Here is a 19,845-nt window from a genome sequence, read left to right as displayed (position 1 = left end):
CTTATGAATAATTAAAGTTTACCCTTCGTTTATTAAATTTTTTCCCCGGGGTATGAATAATTTATTCAATAAAAAAATATTGTCGCCCCGAAAAAATATTTCGAAAAGCTCTTGAAGTTTAACATCGTAAATTTTTTAAGATGCGATGAGCCTGTTAGTAAAAATGAATTTTTCCATCAGGAAAAATTTTTGAATTTTATGGATTTTTTTTTTTCAGCTACGCCATTTAAATGCATCCTGGACATAGTACCGATAAAAAATGAAAAGGGCGACGTAGTTTTATTTCTGGCATCGCACAAGGATATTTCTAACGAGAAAGAATTACTACGTGAGTCTGGCGACGGTGATGGTGAGTGCATGTGTAGTGCTTTCTTTTTTTGTTTTTATTTTAAAAAAATTAAACCATTTGTACGCTAAAAAAAAATTATTTGGTCTGAGGAAAATATTTTTTTAATAATTTAAGTTTTGTTTCGAGATATGGAGTTCGAATTAATTATAAAAATTAATTTTGCGAATCAAGAAGATGAAGATAAAAAGTTTGGCATTAAGGGGTCATTCTGGTTCCGGCGTTCGAAAAAAAGCAAATATTTACGATTTTTTATATAGAAACTAGAGATGTTAGTATAAAATTTATTTAGTTCAACAAATACACTCTTTGATGACACCAAAAATATTTAACTTTATTTTCTTTTATATTTTTTTTATGAATAAATACCGGGTGAGCGGAGCTCCTCCAAAAAGTTGGTATAACGCTGACGTATATGATAACTTGATAACGGCTCATCTAAAAAACTAAAACCAAAATTATTTACCTTTAAAATATAAGTCGTTATTACTGTGATAAAAAAAAAAAAAGTATTATTAAATCAAAATTAATTAAAAAAAATAAATAAATAAAGAAAAATTTTATGCATGCGCCACTTGCCAGTAGCTTACTTGGCGGGTACTGCCAAATTTAATATGTTTAAAGATAAGAATACTTAGTAATAAATAAAAGTATTGTTACATTACACTAATTACGGAAATAAATTTTTATTTATAAATAATAAAATGGCAGACATTTAAAAAAAAACTAAAGAATGATATAGTTAGATATATATACTTTTGAAAAATATAAAAAGATTCAAAAAAATTTTTTTTTGAAACGTACAAACCAGAATGACCGTCTACTCCAAAAATATTTTCCTTGAATAGAGTAATTTTTTTTCCAGTGTAATGACAATAAAAATCTTCTAACTAATATGAAATATTTTAAGAGAGTAACAGGTTGCGTAAAGCAGACAAATTTTGGCGGGTTCGGGTGATGTGATTAAAAAATAACAAAGTATCATGAGAGATAATTTGGATTGGAAATTTAAATTAAATTACTTTGGGCTTGTAATTAATTCTGCTATAGAAAACATCCACCAATCACATACACGCCCATGTATATATTCTGAATTAATTAATTACTTAATTACAATTACACATTATACGCACGCATAAATGCTTAACAGTCAAATAGTCGTTAGAATTCCACCGAGCACGAGTCGATTTTTGAGAGTGTCTATTGCTTTCAGATTGAGTTAATTCGATTAATTATTTTAATTTTTTAATAACAACAAATTTTTCTATTTAGATTTAAACGGTGATATTGATCCTGAAGCACCGTCACCTAATTATGGCGGACGAAGAAGAAGCCGAGGGATTTTGTATACCCTCTCGGGTCATTACAATCAAGATGGCAAGCATAAATTGCATAATAAGGTTGTGTAAATTATTTATTACGCAAGAAAGTTTCTTAGAGTGGATGTTTTTAATTTTTTTTTTTTTTTCATTTTAATTAAAATTTTTTGATAATTATCTAGAAGTGCGGCCCCTCTTTTACCATCAAAAAATAAAGATTTTGCATAAATTTATATTCATTAAAGGGGATAGTCACTTCGAATCGAAAAAATAATTTATTTTGCTGTAAATTAAAATTTATACATTTAAGAAATATGTGTATGAAATTTTAGATCAAAATTTCAAAAACATTCAGAGTTATGGTCACTTTAGTGAGAACAGGTAGATCGGTTATTTTCACTCAGCGCTCTGATAAAAATGTCGAATCCGCTGATATTCGAATTGAATCAGTCAATAAAAGAAAATAAAAAAGTCGATAGTTTGATTTCAGTATAAATATTTCGTTGGATTTTCGAGTAACATGAAAATAGACTAAAAATTTTAAACGCATTTTTCTCAAAACGACCTTTTTTATACTACACTGGTCGCATCGATAACTCAAACAAATATCAACCGATTATCAAAAATTTTTTTTTGGCTTCGCCTCGGCCGACAATTACATATGATCTGAGACATTTCTTACTTTACTTCCCTAAGTGTGTAATATACTATTCTCACCTTGAAAAAATTTTTCTCTTGAATATTTGATACCCATTTTATACTATTTTAGCGTGCAATTTTACATATTGAACGAAAAAAATATTATTTAATATTATTTGATCTTCCAATTTGACATGTTGGTCAATAAAAATATTAATGAAAATTTACTATCGAGATATTTAATTATTTGGAGCAAGAGAGAAATTTTCTCAAGGCAGTTTTTGAGTTACAGTGGTCACCAGTTCAAAAAATATAGTTTTAAGGTAGTACCTTCGCGAAAAGCATATTTCAAGAAACTTATAGAATTTTTTTTTTATCGAAAGATAAATATATTAATAATCCACCACCAAAATTTCAGATCAATTCACCGCCCCGTTTTTAAGTAATTAATTTTTGAAATTGCATTTTTTACATGTAGAGGTATAAAGAGATGGAAAAGTTAGTATAAAATCTTCCGTACCACTCGAGTAATGCAAATAGATTTCATACTAACTTTACCATCTCTCTATACCTCTATATGTAAAAGATGCAATTTCGAAAATTAATTACTCAAAAACGGGGCGGTGAATTGATCTGAAATTTTGGTAGTCAATTATTAATATAATCATCTTTTGATAAAAAAAATTCCGTAAGTTTCTTGAAATATGCTTTTCGTAGAGGTACTACCTTCAGTAAAACGTATTCAAAGTTTTGCACACTCTAGAGCTATCCCATGCAGGAAACCCCCAAAGTTGACAAAGAGGCCAGGCTTGGGTCAGTACTGGGAAACCTAGCTTTGGCGTACCTATATTGGCCCTTGCCTGGGCCAGGATGCTTAACCCAGCCTCGGCCATGCCAATGATTATCCAAGCTTGGGCCAAGACTTGCTAACCTAGCCTTAGCCATTCATTGGCGACCCACGCTTGGGCCAAGGCTGTTTAACCCAGCCTCGGCCATGCCAATGATTACTCAAGCTTGGGCTAAGACTGGCTAACCTAGCCTTGGCCATTCATTGGCGACCCAAGCTTGGGCCAAGACTGGGCAACCAAGCCTTGGCCGGCCCAATGATTGCTCGAGCCTGAGTCAGAATTAGATTCCCCAGCCACGGCCATTCAATGGGAAATCCAAAGTTAATTAATCATTAAACAACAGAATTTTAAACAGTAAATATTTATTGCTCAACGAATATTTGTTAGCAAACGTTAAAATTGAAAATTCATTATTCAACCAAAACATTTGCGTACCGTCAAAATTGATATAGTCTTTAGAAAATTAAAATATAAAATTTACAGTTGAATTTTTAATATTGATAATTTTAAACATTAAAATTTATAATAAGATATTAAAAATATACAGAACGATGTACGAAATCTAAAGTAATATAAGAACGTGACGCTTGCATTTTTTTAATAACTAATAAACATTTGTAAAAAAATAGTTAATTTTCATCCAAACACAATATTAAATAACATAAATTATATAAATAATAAACCGTCACACTTGGTCACCATATAGATTTAGCTTATAAGAATGATGAGATGTGCATCAACTCACCGGTCGTATGGTGTAGAGGTTAGTCGTCGGTCTGGGAAGCGCACGGCTCGGGTTCGAATCTCGGTTAGAACGGACGCGATTTTCACTTTATTTCTATAATTAGCGAAAGTTAGATTTAAATCAAGAGTCACGGTCTGAATTTGCGCTAGCTCTACATCAAAATTAAAATAAAAAAATAACACTTACAAAATTCTTTTTTTATCATTTTTTATCAAATAGCATAAACCAGACTTGAAAATTAACTATTATCCAGTTCTGGTAACTAGGCATGCCCATGTAGGAAAGAACAACGGGCCCAAGCTTGCCCCAGACTTGGCCCAACTCTGTACAACTCTGGCCCAAGCTTGTATACCAGACTTGGCCCAATCTTGGCGAAAGTCTGGAATGATAACATGGGGCCAAGCTTGTATGCCAGACTTGGCCCAGTCTTTGTTGCCACGACTGGGCCAAGCTTGTATGTCCGAGTTTACCCCGAGTTAACCCAAAGTTGACCCAGAGTTGGCCCAGCCTTGGTTACCATGACTGTGCCAAACTTACTCAAATCTGCAAAATTAATTTTAAAAAGTAGAAAATCTTAATTAAATGAGCGATTCTCTGTTTCAATGTAGTACTAACGCAAGTTTGTGACGTGTAATTACTTATTAAAGCTTATCCGATTTAATGTAGAGAAATAAAGTATTTGACGGAACCGAGATTCGAATCCTAGTCGCGCGCTTGTAAGCCGACGCCTAAACCATTACGCCATTAAAACGACCGGTCGATCTAAAGCTTATCATTCTTATAAGCCAAATCTATTTAGAGGTAGATTTTTACGGTTAGTTATTTATATTGATTATTTTTTTTTATGGTGATGATATTTCTAAATATTTATTCCAATCAAATAAAATTAATTAAAAATTTACAAATATTTTCCTTAGTTATTGAGGCTTGGCCCAAAGCTGGCGTGTCATGGATCGACCAAGGTTGGGTTACCCAGTCCCGGGTCAATGCTGGCGTGCCATAGAACGGCCAAGGCTGGGTTACCCAGGCTTGGTCCAAGGCTGGCATGCCATGGATTGGCCAAGGCTGGGCTACCTAGGCTTGGCCCAAGGCAGGCGTGCCATGGATCGGCCAAGGCGGAGCTACCCAGGCTTGGCCCAACGCTGGTTTACCGAAGAAACGGCCAAGGCTACTTTACCCAGTCTTGGGCCAAGACTGGGACACCAAGCTTGGTACCCCAATATTGGCGCAAGCTTGGCCCCGGCGTTCAACTCTGGCGATTCCTACATGGGTGGGCCAGTAGTAACAATCAAACGTGGCGCAGTTTTGATTACCTAGCCTGGGCCAAGATAGGCTGACAAGCTTGGGACAGCCTTGGTTAGCAAGCATGGCCCAGATTTGGCTACCACGCATGGACCAGCCTAGGCGATCATACCTGGGCCAATGATAACAACCAAGCCTGGCACCCTGTTATCATCCCAGACTTTTACCAAAGCTGGGCCAAAGCGGGTTTACGAGCATGGGCCAGAGATTGACAGCATTGCGCCAAGCGAGGCCCATACCTGGCCCCGTCGTATTTTCCTGTATGGGATACCTGCTTTCGAGCGTTCTGGAGTGCCCGAGTGCCCTTTGTTATTTATCAAATTACTTGAAAAGTATTTCACGGATTTCCTTCAAATTTTCAAAGAATATTTTTAAGATATTAAACTTAAATAAAATAAAAAAAAAATTGGTTTTTGAAAATTCTGACGACTCCTAACCCCTTAATGAAAATTTCGAACATTGATTTTAAATGTACATTTAATAGCACAAAAAAACATGATGCCTAAATTTTTTTACTTTCCCGGTCAAAAAAATTCTCTGACTACCTAATTTTTCGGCCGTCACAGTGGCTATCCCCTTTAATTTTTAAGCATAAAACTTTACAGAGTAAATTAAATTTTAGAATTCAAATTCTCTAAAAAAATTTATCTCAATGTAATTTCACTTAATATAATTTTTCTCAACTCGTAGAAATAAACGCGAGCAAAATTCTCAGCATTAATATTAATAATTTACAAATTGCATGTAAATAAATTTACACTTTAATAATTGAAAACAAAAAAAAAAGAATACTAAAAAGCGATAACAATATCCATAAACTAGTTGTTATTCGCCCGCTTCGCTGGGCATTTTATAGAATTGTATTTTTAGATTTAAACTTGAAATTTAATTAGAGTATTGTTTTGACTTTCACAAATTCCAAATTTCATCGAATTAGCATATACCTTTTATCCATGTAATTATTCCAGCTAATATTCATTGTAACTTTCAATGTGCAATCATTATAATGTTTGCGTGGCTTTTTTTCAAAGATGAATAATAATTGACACGAAGAAAAAAATTTGAAATGAGAATTTGGAGCCTATAGGAGCTATAGCTTGGAAATTAAAAAATTTAAATGTTAACACCCGCCTTCGCAAACCCCTGTGAGGTGAGCTATCATAAAATTTGCCCATCGACTTTTTCTACATCTCTTACAGAAGATTCCTACCAAATTTGGAGTCGACAGGAGCTATAGTTTTAAAAACGGGAATTTTTCATTATTAACGCCCCCGCAATCCTCTTTGGGGTAGAATATCGTAAAATTCATTCATAAATTATTTTTTCATCATTTACAGAAAATTCCTACAAAATTTGGAGTCTGTAGGGGTTATAGCTTGAAAATTAAAAATTTTGATTGTTAATATCCACCCCCGCAACCCTCTGTGAGGTGAGATATCGTAAAATTCGTTTATAGATTATTTCTACATCTCTTACAGAAGATTCCTACCAAATTTAGAGTCGATAGGAGCTATAGCTTGAAAATTAAAAATTTTCATTGTTAAAAGCCACCCCCGCAACCCCCTGTGGGGTGAGATATCGTAAAATTCGTTCATAAATTATTTTTACATCATTTACAGAAGATTTCTACCAAATTTAGAGTCGATAGGACCTTTAGCTTGAAAATTAAAAATTTTCATTGTTCAAAGTCACCCCCGCAGCCCCCATGGGGGGGTGAAATATCGTGAAATTCATTCATAGATTATTTCTACATCTCCTACAGAAGATTCCTACCAAATTTGGTGTCGATAGGAGCTATAGTTTAAAAACGGGAATTTTTCATTGTTAACGCCCCCGTAACCCCCCTTGTGGGTGGAATTCCGTAAAATCCGTTCTTAGCTGACCTCTACTCGGCGAAAGGAATATTCCTACCAAATTTCAAGTTTCTAGGTCTGATGGTTCCCGAGATATCGTGATGAGCGACTATATAGATAGGAATCTCTTATATATATATAGAAGATGAATAAACAAGAGTAAAAATAATTATAAAAATAAAATTGTAGCCGCTTCTCCATTCTCCGTCGGCGACACCCCTGCCAGAGTACAAAACTTCAGCCGCTGAAAAATCATCCTTCACTGTAAGACACTACGGATCATTCAGAACAACTTGGGAATGGATCACTTTGGTGGCCACGATTTATGTCGCCGTAGTGGTTCCTTACAACGCCAGTTTCGTCAGCACCGAAAGGTCCACCGTAGTTTCAGATGTTATTGTCGAGGCTATTTTTATTGTCGGTAAGTTTTTCTGTTATTTATAAGACCGACTTATTTTGATGTATTATTTATTCATTTCTTCATTTGTACTTTAGATATACTTCTCAATTTTCGTACGACCTACGTCAGCAAGAAAGGGAACGTTGTGCTAAGTGGCGGTAAAATAGCAATTAATTATTTGAAAAGGTGGTTTCTTATTGATCTGCTTGCTGCGTTGCCTTTTGACTTACTCTATGCGTTTGATGTTTATAGTGGTGAGGTAAGTTATTCATATTTATGGTTTCCTTGGTATGAATATGATTTCATGGAAAGCTTCTTGATTAATTTACGGGCATTTAAACGACCAGTTACTCGAAAAAGACCAGAGGTCAAGTTTTATTGAGGGAACAGTAAACATTTACTCAAATATTTTCAATAAATCTTCGATGAATTATGAAATCGAAGTATACAAATGTAATAAATTGAATTTATCGTTACATATTGATCGAAGTACAAACTACTAGTATCATCTCCGCAAGTCAAAATTTTTTTTATACTTAGCTCATACTTGCTGCAATTGAAGGCCTACTACTTTATGTTTAACTCTTTAATTTTTTTTTAACACTGCCAGTTATTTTTTTTTTTTAATGGAAATAATTTAATAGTTCTAATAATGAAACATATCTTTATACAAATTAGATGATTAGTTAATGTGAATTTAAATTTAAATATACAAACAATTAACGAAATTTATTATTAAATATTTAATAAATTGATAGTACAATTTAATTATCGTAATTGTATGAAACATTCCATTGAAATATGAATTTTAAATCATTCAAAGACAATATTTAGTATTTTTAATTTATATTGTTATTTTTCTTTGGTTTTATTTTCTTGTTTTATATTTAAAATAATTAACTGAGTGTTGAATATCAAAACAATCAGAAATTGCCTCAGAATAAATATTATTAATCAATTGTTGAAGTATATTAATAATTAATGTAAATAAATAATAAAGTCTATTAATTAAAAATAGTATAATCGCGTGATAAAGGCACGGCTTTGGCCATGCACTCATTTAAAGTGTTTCAATAATTTTAACGACAGCGGACGAGTAAAAATATCATAAATTAAACAAAATAAAATATATGTACTTTAATCGTTAATTATTGTCATAAAATAATGATAAAGCAATTATAAAATGCCAACTTATTAGAAATTTTAATATTAAACGAACAAAAAAGTAAATAATTGTAATGATTATAATATACTTCAGATATATTTTGTTATACTATTTTTAGGGTATCCATATCGTAATAATAACGAAAATAATAATAATTATTATTAATAATTTATCAAATTACAACTAAAATGTTAGCCAGCGTTAAAGAAAATTGAATAATTTTTTTTACTAGTATGTTTTTAAATTTTATTTTAGAATTTTTAACGCGGCTCTGAATCTCAATATATATTTATATATAAATGTAAACCATATTTACGGGTAATAGATAATAATAATAATAATAATAATAATAATAATAATAATAATAATAATAATAATAATAATATAAACAAATAGCAAAAACTAAACACAAAGCTCGCTAAAAGATTAATAAAAAAAAATGAAACAAAATATCTTCAATACAATTATTTAAAATTCACTATTTGAATGCAGCGCACGAAAGTTATAAAAATTCCTTGAAACTTTCCAGAAAACCAATTTCAGAGCTAACTTAAACAGGACTTTAACAATAATACTATAATTTTGATTTTTAAATTCCACAGGAGTCTGGCCACAGTCATATCCATTTAGTTAAATTAACCCGACTATTACGACTCGCTCGATTATTTCAAAAAATGGAACGGTACTCTCAGTATAGCGGAGTGATATTGACATTATTGATGCTAGCATTCTCAGTGGTTGCTCATTGGCTGGCTTGTATTTGGTATGTTATCGCGGAAAGCGAAGGGAGACACAACGATAAAGAATGGAACCTCAGTGAGTTCAATTATTGTCACTATTTATTTCGAATTTATATATAAGTGGATTACAAACCAATAAATAGATTAACTAATAAACTGCTTAATTAATTGATAGGTTGGCTACATTCACTAGCCGATCGTTTAAAAATACCTGTACAAAATGTAACGCGGACTGAAAGTTATATCACAGCGCTCTACTTCACCTGTAGCAGTTTGACCTCTGTTGGTTTTGGCAATGTATCGGCAAACACTACCTACGAGAAAATATTTTCGATAATCGCTATGTTGATCGGAGGTACATTTTTTTTATTTTATTTTTTCCCGTTACCATAAAAGTTTACTTTTATAAAACTTTACTTTTACTGCTTTAAACGTTTTAGCTCTTATGCACGCAGTCGTGTTCGGTAACATGACTGCAATAATTCAGCGGGTCTACTCGAGGAGATCGCTGTATCGTACTAAGTGGCGGAACTTAAAGGATTTCTTGACCCTCCATCAAATCCCAGACCAGCTCAAGCAGAGAATGCAAGATTACTTTCAAACTACTTGGTCACTTAATCACGGGATTGACATCCACGAGGTGAGTAACAAAAATTTTTAATAGCATACTCATCATGTGAGATTAAAAACTGAGGAAATTCCACGTAAAATGACTACCCACAACCCTATTTTAAAAATTTTTGACTATTCCGCGGTTAATTTGCGGATTAGCCACGGACCCCCTACTGGGCAAAACTTATCACGAGTATAACGATGAGGGTAGTCAAATTATCGGGAATCACCTCAGAAATTCGGTAGTACCATTCGTTTTTAATAAAAATTGAGCTGAAAAATTGTCTACCGAAAAATAACCTTTCTGTGAAATTAAAAAATCCACAGACTTTGAGGGAATTCCCAGAAGAGTTGCGCGGTGATGTGTCAATGCACTTACATCGCGAGATATTAAGTTTGCCAATATTTGGAGCCGCATCGCTGGGATGTCGGAAATTGCTGTCGCTCCATATAAAAAGCAATTTTTGTGCACCTGAAGAGTATCTAGTCCGACGAGGCGACGCGCTCTCATACATTTATTATTTAACCAACGGCTCTATGGAAGTCGAGCAGAATCAAATGGTCGTCGCTATTTTGGGTAAGAAATAAAAATAAACTTTTGAAAATTTAAAAGTGCACGGCTTATGATGTTCATTGAATTTGCAATAAAAAATCTATTATATTAATAATTTATAGAGTAAAATGATAGGGGAGAAAATTTTTTATTGTAAATTATTAAAGCTATCGCTATAATTATGATTGTAAGGAAAATTTTGCCTCGCGCGTATTTTTACGATACAATAAGTTTTTAAAATTAAATTCAGTATTATTGGAAATATCTTGACCCCAATTTGTGCTTTTTTATTGTTTCTTATGCTTTTCAGTAATGGCTAGTTAACTATGATAAGTTTTTAAAGTAATTCTAAGTAGATTCGAATTTCGCCATAAACGATATTTGTTGATTTATTTATTTTGTTTTTCATACAAGAGAGTAGTTTAACATGTTACACTCAAAAATTAATTTATATAATTAAGAAACTAAAAAAAATTTAAGAAAAATCAATATTATCATTTTTATATTATAATCATATTTATTATAATATTAGATAGTAATACTTACAATGGAAGATAGCAAAAGTTCTCATCAGTACTAATTAGTTATAAATATATATCGCGTTACTAAAACCATAAGGGCGTATCTCAAAATATACGCCCTTATGGCATTGCAGAACCAAAAGGGCGTATAAAAAAATTTTTTTTTGCTCCAATCGATGTAAAAATAGTAAAAAAATTAAAATCTATGGAAAAAACGAAAAAAATTTTTTTTTAATATACGCCCTTATGGTTTAAAGAAAAATTTTTTTAAAGTCATAAAGGTGTACCTATTTTTTCGATTTATTATCAATTATATGTCAGAGTAAGAAAAAAATCGTATTTTTTTCATTTTTGAGTCATTTATATTTTTAATGATAAATTTTGGAATTATTAATATTATAAGAAACTTAAGAGTAGATCAAAAATCAATTCAAAATTTTTCTTTTTTACTTAAATAAATATTTTTTCAGATAAATTAAGTTGTGGTGTGATGTTTTTCATCACCCGTAACATTTATCATTTACTCTGATCTATAATTAATAATAAATCGAAAAAATAGGTACGCCCTTATGACTTTAAAAATTTTTTTCTTTAAACCATAAGGGAGTATATTAAAAAAAAAATTTGTTTTCGTTTTCTTCATAGATTTTCATATTTTTATATTGATTGGAGCAAAAAAAATTTTTTTATATGCTCCTTTGGTTCTGCAATGCCATAAGGGCGTATATTTTGAGATACGCCCTTATGGTTTTAGTAACGCGATACAGTATTTGTAAAATATATAAAAAATTCATGTAAGTATTCAAGCAAAAGGTCTCAATGATTGTAACATCGAAGTAAGCTTATTTCTTCAAAAATATCATTAGTTGATAAGATACAATGCACTGATAGAAAAACAATCTTGATTCAAGAAAATTTTTTTCTTCAAAATTTGAACTCTTAAAACTAGATACAGATATATTTCTTTCAAGAATTTTTGTCTCTTGGTTTAATATAGGCGATAACATTGATTCAAGATGTTACCGACTTGTGTTAAGAATGGCTTTTTTTTTTATTAATATTAATTTACTTATTTCCAAGAAATAATTTTTTTTCGGTATAACAATTAAAGACTAGTTAGTTTTTGAAATATACTTTGATGAATTATTTTAAGTTTTTTTAACGATAATGTTATTTTGGTTGAAAAACTAAATGTATCGATTGAAGATAATATAGCTCTTAAGCCAAGAAAATCTAAATCAAGACAAGAAATTCTTAAAGCAAAATAATCATTTGTCTTCCAAAATAAATTCTTAGATCAAAAATATATCTCTTGAGTCAACATAAATTTTCTATCAGTGTGTCATTACTTAATTATTGACATTTTTTAAGATATAAGCTCATTCCGATGTTATACTTATTGAGATCTTTAATTTGAGTACTCACGTGAATCTTTCATATTTTTTATGTATATGATGTTTGTTAAATATGCAAAATATATAAAAATAATGATGATATTTCAATCACTACGATAGCGATGGTCATAGTTATTATTAGTAAGATTTTAACCGATAGCATGGTAGAGATATAATATTTAAATTATCACCATAATTAGTAAAAATGAATGATGGACAGTAAAAAATATTGTGTGAAATAAGTATTAAAATTCAACAAACTCTGTGTTAAAATAACACAATTTTTGTGTGTAAAATAACACAGAATGTGTTGAATTGTAAAACTAATTTTGTGTAGACCGCATTTAACACAATATTTTTTACTGACCATAAACTTCTCGACATGTTTATTGTTGAATTATTTACAATAATATATTATATAATTGAATTTAAAAATCATGAAAATAATAAAATGCTCAACAAACTATTTAATATATAAATAATATTGATATAGTTATTAATTCATGATAAAAATTAAGTAATTAAAAATATTCAATGATCAGTTGTAGCTTATTAAACAAAAATAAATAGAGTAACACGTAATAGTGTAAAAAATAGTAGATTGCATCGTGTTAAATTTTAACGGATGGAAAATTTACACCGAGAAAATTTTATACCATTATTTCACACTACACGGGCGAGTAAAGTGCGTCGGATCTATTTTTACTTCGAAATTTTTACGGTGTAATTGATCCTGTGATAGCTCTATTATTTTTCAAAATTTATTTAAACAGTACCCAAACAATGTAAAGTAGGCGCGCAGTAGCCTATCGGATCCGGCCCGTGTTTTCCAAAATGCATTGGACCGGATTCGAGTCCGGCGTACACCGATGAATATTTTCAATATTTAAGTGTATTATTCTGCTGAGCCCAAAAAGATAAAACGAGTTACAATCTCAAAAGTTTACCCCCTCATGACCTTAGTAGTTTATGTGACTTTAAAACAAACAAATAAAAAAAAATGTACAGTGTGATTACAAATATCAAAAAATTATCCAGTAAAAATTTTTTTATTCATAATTCGGAAATTTCGGCAGCCACATAGTGATTGCAGGTCGCTAGCTTATGTTTAAAATATTTTTTTACTCAGTTCTAGCTGATTATAACGCGTAAATGCACAAAGAATTAAATTTTACCGTGTATAATTACAAAGAAAGTACCAAGTCATTTTTTCTTTAATTACTATTAATTACACTGATTTAGATATGCGTTTGAGATACCAAATCCTGAAAGGGACAAAACGAGTTTATTAACAATAAAACAATGTAAATAATGGATTTTTTGTAAAGTTATCGTGTATCCAAGCTACGAAAAATTTTCTATTGCGTGACGGTAGCAAAGTTGTTAGTTCACTCTAATGATTTTCTCGTTTTATTACATTATATAAAATTATTTTTTTTTTAATCAAATTATCTATTTGAAATCATTGCGATTATTAAATTTTGAAAAATTGAGATTTTTGTATTTTTAAGTATGGAAACTTTATTTTCGTCTGGTGTCTAATGGTTTAATGAAATTTTAATTTTTTAATTAATTGATAAAATTTGAACTGTCGTAGTTGTATATACTTCGCGTTACTAAAACCATAAGGGCGTATCTCAAAATATACGTTGGTATATTTTTGCAGAACCATAAGGGCGTATGAAAAAATTTTTTTTTGCTTCAATCGATGTAAAAATAGTAAAAAAATTAAAATCTATGGAAAAAATGAATAAAAAAAATTTTTTGAATATACGCCCTTATGGTTTTAAGAAAAATTTTTTTTAAAGTCATAAGGGCGTATCTTATTTTTTCGGTTTATTATCAATTATATGTCAGGGTAAGAAAAAAATCGTATTTTTTTCATTTTTGAATTATTTATATTTTTAATGATAAATTTTGGAATTATTAAAATTATAAGAAACTTAAGAGTAGATCAAAAATCAATTCAAAATTTTTCTTTTTTACTTAAATAAATATTTTTTCAGATAAATTAAGTTGTAGTGTGATATTTTTCATCACCCATAACATTTATTATTTACTCTAATCTATAATTAATAATAAATCAAAAAAATAGGTACGCCTTTATGACTTAAAAGAGTGTGTGTACTCATGTACACGCGTTAGAAGTTATACTTCTTTGGCGTATAAAAAAAAATAACTAAAATTCAGTGGTGATTAACGATAAATATTATACTAAAATTAATTAAAAAAATTACATTTAAATGAAAAACGTTTTATTTACGTGAAAATATGACTATATAGTAAAAATATACAATCATTATGACTATGAATTAAATATATTTATAAATATTTTAAATAAACTATTTTATACTTGTAGATTCTTCTCGTAGTGACTGAATAGGGACGTGAGTAACCAGAGGTTTGTGGTAGCTAAAATATGATATAAATAGTCTTGTTGAAACTGTAGATAAGTACCTTGTAAATACACCATCAATAGTGGTGCCATGCCGTGTTGTTGAAACTGAAGTGTCATTATTAATTGATAGATTTAAATCGTCATTAAAAAATTTTATCAGTGGCTCAGAAGTCTTTGAATTAAAGTTTATATTAAAGTCTCCACTCAAAATCATAGGTAACTTATCCTCATTTTTACCCATATAAGATGCTCCAATTGTTGTGAATGGAAATAATGTTCTTTTCAAAAAATAAATAATGTCTTCAATTTTTTGATTTGGAGAAATATAAATTGCAACTAAAACAATTTTATGACCATCTTCCATTATACACTCCGCTACACAAAATTCACCTACGGTCGACTTTGATGAACTTACAAATTCGGACTGTCTGACTGTCATATCAATGCAAGGAGTAATAATATTTGTAGTATCGTTTGCATTGTGATAAATAGCAACTCCTCCAGCTCGATTTTTTAACTCATTTACTATATCAATAAAATACAAATATGGTGAAATATCTAATAAATTCTGTGTCATTGAAAATTTTTATAATCGTATTAGAAAAAAAAATTTATCGATAGTCCTTCTCAACAAGATGAAAACGCAATTGAGTTTTGAACCGAGAAAAAAAAATCTGCACCAGTTTTATCATCGATAGCCTTAGAACACCTCACGATTCCTGCAACTTCTGTCCCGTGTGAAAGACTTTTTTCTATTGCTAGTCATATTGGAAATGCTATCAGAAATCGATTAAGTGCTGACCATTTACAGCAAATATTGTTCCTTAAATCCCTACCAACAGCGGAATGATATTTCTAATAAGAAAAACTTAATTTTACTTTCTTTTAATAATTTTATTATTATTTTTGAAACTAGAAAAAAATATTTATTTTTTTATTAAAATATACATTTAACTAATAATACTTTTTATTTGATTAATATTTAATAGCAGTATTAATATTTAATTAAATCAATTTAATTAATAATTAATTAACTCATTTAAATATTAGAAAGCATTTAGTAAAAAAATTATAATTCACTGTTATTAAGTGCAATAAAATATTATTTTCAATCTAGAAGAAATGTCTATTTTAATAATTGAAAATGCATTAGTATAAGCCATATTAATTTTTAAATTAGTTCATTATAATGATATGGAATTCTTTAATTTTGAAAATTACGCCTTCATTCAAACGATCGATTATCAGTGGATCGATTCTTTCACAACTCGATTTTATCAAGGATCAATTCTTTCGATAAAATTTATCGCGATTCTCGAGATCGATTTTTCTTTTGGAATCGTGCATTTTAGCATCCCTATTCTAACTTAGAACTTCTAAGTACAAAAATACTAGAATATACAACTTGAACATAGCTATCGACTTTCATGCCACCTAGAACTAATTTTATACTGTTAAATTTGGGAGTCGGTGTGCGCGCGCATCGTAAAAATTCACCCTCATCAATTTTCTCCAACGCGCCAAAAGAAGTATAACTTCAAAAATTTTTCTTAAAACCATTAGGACGTATATTAAAAAAAATTTTGTTTCCGTATTCTTGATAGATTTTCATGTTTTTACTATTTTTATATTGATTGGAGCAAAAAAAATTTTTTTTATACGCCTTTTTGGTTCTGCAATGCCATAAGAGCGTATATTTTGAGATATGCCCTTATGGTTTTAGTAACGCGACTTATACTTAATAATCCCCGAATTCGTTTATAGTGATTTAATGGTTTATTTATTTTTATTTACTATTAATTGTCATAAAATTATATGGAGTCAGTTGAACCAGCAGTCCCGAGGACGATTGAACCACGGAAAAGTATGAACCATGCGCGCGCATCTTGACTCAAACTCTAGGTTATTTGCTTGAGTAAAAAATACTCAAGCAAATAACCTAACAATTTGATGAACTGAATTTATTTTTTTAACTCATTGTTAATTTATATAATATATTATTTGTCCATAAAAAATGTGCTTTAATAATATTAACAAATAACAATATACATATTATTTATTAAAAGTTTGGGTTTCAGTTTTAAATATTATTGGTTCAATTGCCCCCAAGCGGGGGTCAATTGAACCATTTGACGCGTTTGCATAAATTGATAATTTTTAAGAATTCACGTTGTTTCTTGACTAATTTATGGATTGATGATGATAGTAGACATAATAAATTACCATTTCAAGATAAAAAAAATTTCTATTTAGTTTTAATTTGAATAATAAAAAATTACAAAACATTTTTTGGTTCAATTGACCTCCTCCTCCCATACTATTTAATTTGTCGCATTATGAGTCGTGCAAAAAATGCTTATTTTTTTGTTTTCACAGAAGAAAATTTTTCCATGAATTGAATTTTTTTTAGGTAAAGGTGATCTAGTAGGCTGTGATATAGATGTACACCTTAACCATGGCACGAATGGAGGTGCCGGTGGATCAGGAAGCGCCGTCGACGTTATTGTTAAATCAAGTTGCGATGTGAAAGCCCTAACATACTGCTACCTTAAGTGTATTCATATACAAGGTCTTATTGATGTTCTACGTCTCTATCCGGAGTATCAGGATCAATTTGCCAAGGAAATCATTCACGATCTGACGCACAATTTGCGTGAAGGCTACGAAGCCGAGGTTTGATGCTTCAATAAATTTCTTTTGCTTTTTAAATTTAAATTATACCTTATCACTGTAGCTGACGTTATAAAAAGCTCTGGAACTAAATTTATCTCAATTAGAGACTACGGAAATCCCTTGTAATTTACTCGATTTTTTTCGCGTTTTTTAAAGCAGAAAATTTTAAACTTTAAGTGCTGAGTCATAGTCTTTAATATAAAGCGCGGAAATAATTAAAATTAGTTCGAGATAATTTTTTTTTTTTTTACATTAAAATGGGGTTTTAATTAAGGTTTTTGTTACAGCAAGAGTCAGATATGAATGGAGTACCGTCATTAACATTGCCGTCCATCACTGAGGATGATGAAAATGTTCCAGAAGATGGTGAAACGCCCCCGTTATCACCAGCCAATAGATCACCTATGCACATTACTAGTCCACGGCATAAATTCAGGTTAATTAATTTAATTATTCATTCATTTTTTTTTTATTTGATTATTTATTTGTTTATTTATAATTTTTATAATTTTAAGTATTTGCAAATTAATGATCATTTTTTAGTTTTATTTCAAGTAAATTATTATTATTGAGAACATATTTTTAACAAATTGCATTCATTGTACGTTTTTTTAATTTTTACATTCAAAATTTAAATATTAATTATTTTTTATAGAAATTTGTGTGCAAAAGTCTTAAAATTTTTTAAATGTCTTAATTTTAGTGTCATTAAATTTTAATTAAACAAAGTTTTAGAGAAAATTGAAAAAATTTTAGCTTAAGGCAACATTTTACTTTCGGTGCTTGAAAAATTTTATTTTTGAGAATTTTTAATGAGATTATGAATAAAGATATTGATGTAGGGTTTGTCAGGCTTATAGTAATTCCGCTCTTGAATTATATTAAAAAAATTTTAATTATATACTCTATGCTTTTTTAAGATCCAAAAACCCAATTTAAATACCACGCCTTGATTAGTAGATGGGTCTGCGTTGGTGTAAAGATTTAAAAAATGGGCTATTGAAGATAGAAAATTTTTGAATTTTTTGGTTACATATATCACTAGCAATCGGCTAAACAAGAATTTTTAATTTACACAAAATATATCGGAATACCGGAAAATAAACGAAAAAAGATAAAAAATTGCATGTCTTTTTTTCACTGGTTTTTGCAAAAAAAAAAAAAAATAGTAATAATAGAAATTTTTGAATAATTTTAGTTTACCTAATTGATACAGGTGTACAGAATATGTAGTTAGAATTTTATTTTATATTTACCCTCGAAAAATGTAAAAAAAAGTTCAATTTGTTTGAATTTTTCAAGTAAAAAATTTCCTTAAAAGATTTAGAAGGAAAAAAACTTATAGAATTAAAGAAAATATTTTCTTCAAGATTCCACTCTTGCTTTAAAATATTAAATTTTCTCAATTCGAGAGGATTACTCTTATAATTATTGAAACAGTGGAAATTTTTCCAGAAGAATTTTACTCCAAGTAACGACTTCTCTGTTTTTAAACAAAATATACATACACTATCCAATAATTTTTTTTTTTTTTTTTTTTTTTTTTTTTTTTTAGTTAGGACTCGTGGTAATGTTGCGGTTTAAGATATTATCGACTTGGGTCAAGAATCGAATCTAATTAAAAACATTCTCGTATTTTCTCAACTTTCTATTTTAAAAAAAACTTTATAATTCGCATAGAAATTGTTAAATTGAAAACTTGGCTTTTCAAAAAAATTTTTCTAGTATTTTGATTGAAGAAACTTCTACACTTGAAACTTATTAGCTCGCTAACGTAGTTACGTTTGAGGTATGAAACAGTATAATTATAAGCTGCATGAACTAATTAAAATTTTTAGAGATCATTATAGAACATATTTACTTTAGGACAATATTGAAAAAATGAAAGTTCGATTTTTATAATGTTTTAAAGTAGAATGCTGTCATAATTTATTAAAAAAATTGTAAATGATTATTATTTTTATTATTATTATTTATATTATTATTATTATAAATTATTTTATAATATATTTATTAAAAATAGTTTATTGAAAAAAAATTATGAATATAGAAGTGATCGAGTTGGAAGACTTGTAAGAGGAGGGTTGAGAAATCGAGTACAAGTAGTTACTCAAGAATCGTTGGAGAATCATAATCGTGATGCGAATGAACGGCTCGAGGCTACGCAAGTTTCAATGATGCATGAAGATGTTATTACATTAAGCGACGAAGTAAGTATACATATGTATTTAATAAATATTACTAAACAATAATCAGTGATATCACTATCTATTAAACAACATCACAAAACAGTTCTTGTTACGCAGTTAGTTACAAAGTATTACGATTCCAATTAAA

General features: G+C 29.6%; 1 protein-coding gene across 1 annotated transcript in view; it reads left to right on the top strand.

The window, feature by feature from the left end:
- Positions 1–19,845, top strand: part of Elk (Eag-like K[+] channel) — a 62,885-nt gene that overhangs the window by 39,134 nt on the left and 3,906 nt on the right. Inside the window, exons 4-14 of the mRNA XM_074252809.1 lie at positions 218–349; positions 1,619–1,746; positions 7,242–7,473; positions 7,548–7,711; positions 9,220–9,433; positions 9,533–9,712; positions 9,798–9,997; positions 10,297–10,546; positions 17,246–17,508; positions 17,796–17,944; positions 19,559–19,718. Of these exons, the coding sequence (XP_074108910.1) occupies positions 218–349; positions 1,619–1,746; positions 7,242–7,473; positions 7,548–7,711; positions 9,220–9,433; positions 9,533–9,712; positions 9,798–9,997; positions 10,297–10,546; positions 17,246–17,508; positions 17,796–17,944; positions 19,559–19,718 (2,072 nt within the window). The remainder of the gene's footprint in view (positions 1–217; positions 350–1,618; positions 1,747–7,241; positions 7,474–7,547; positions 7,712–9,219; positions 9,434–9,532; positions 9,713–9,797; positions 9,998–10,296; positions 10,547–17,245; positions 17,509–17,795; positions 17,945–19,558; positions 19,719–19,845) is intronic.

Source organism: Cotesia typhae, unplaced genomic scaffold, assembly GCF_013202065.1.
Source record: "Cotesia typhae breed Kobodo isofemale line unplaced genomic scaffold, CoteBio_Ctyphae scaffold_121, whole genome shotgun sequence".
Taxonomy (NCBI): Eukaryota; Metazoa; Arthropoda; class Insecta; order Hymenoptera; family Braconidae; genus Cotesia; species Cotesia typhae.
Note: the sequence above shows the minus strand (reverse complement) of the source record. Positions and strands in the feature narration are given on the sequence as shown.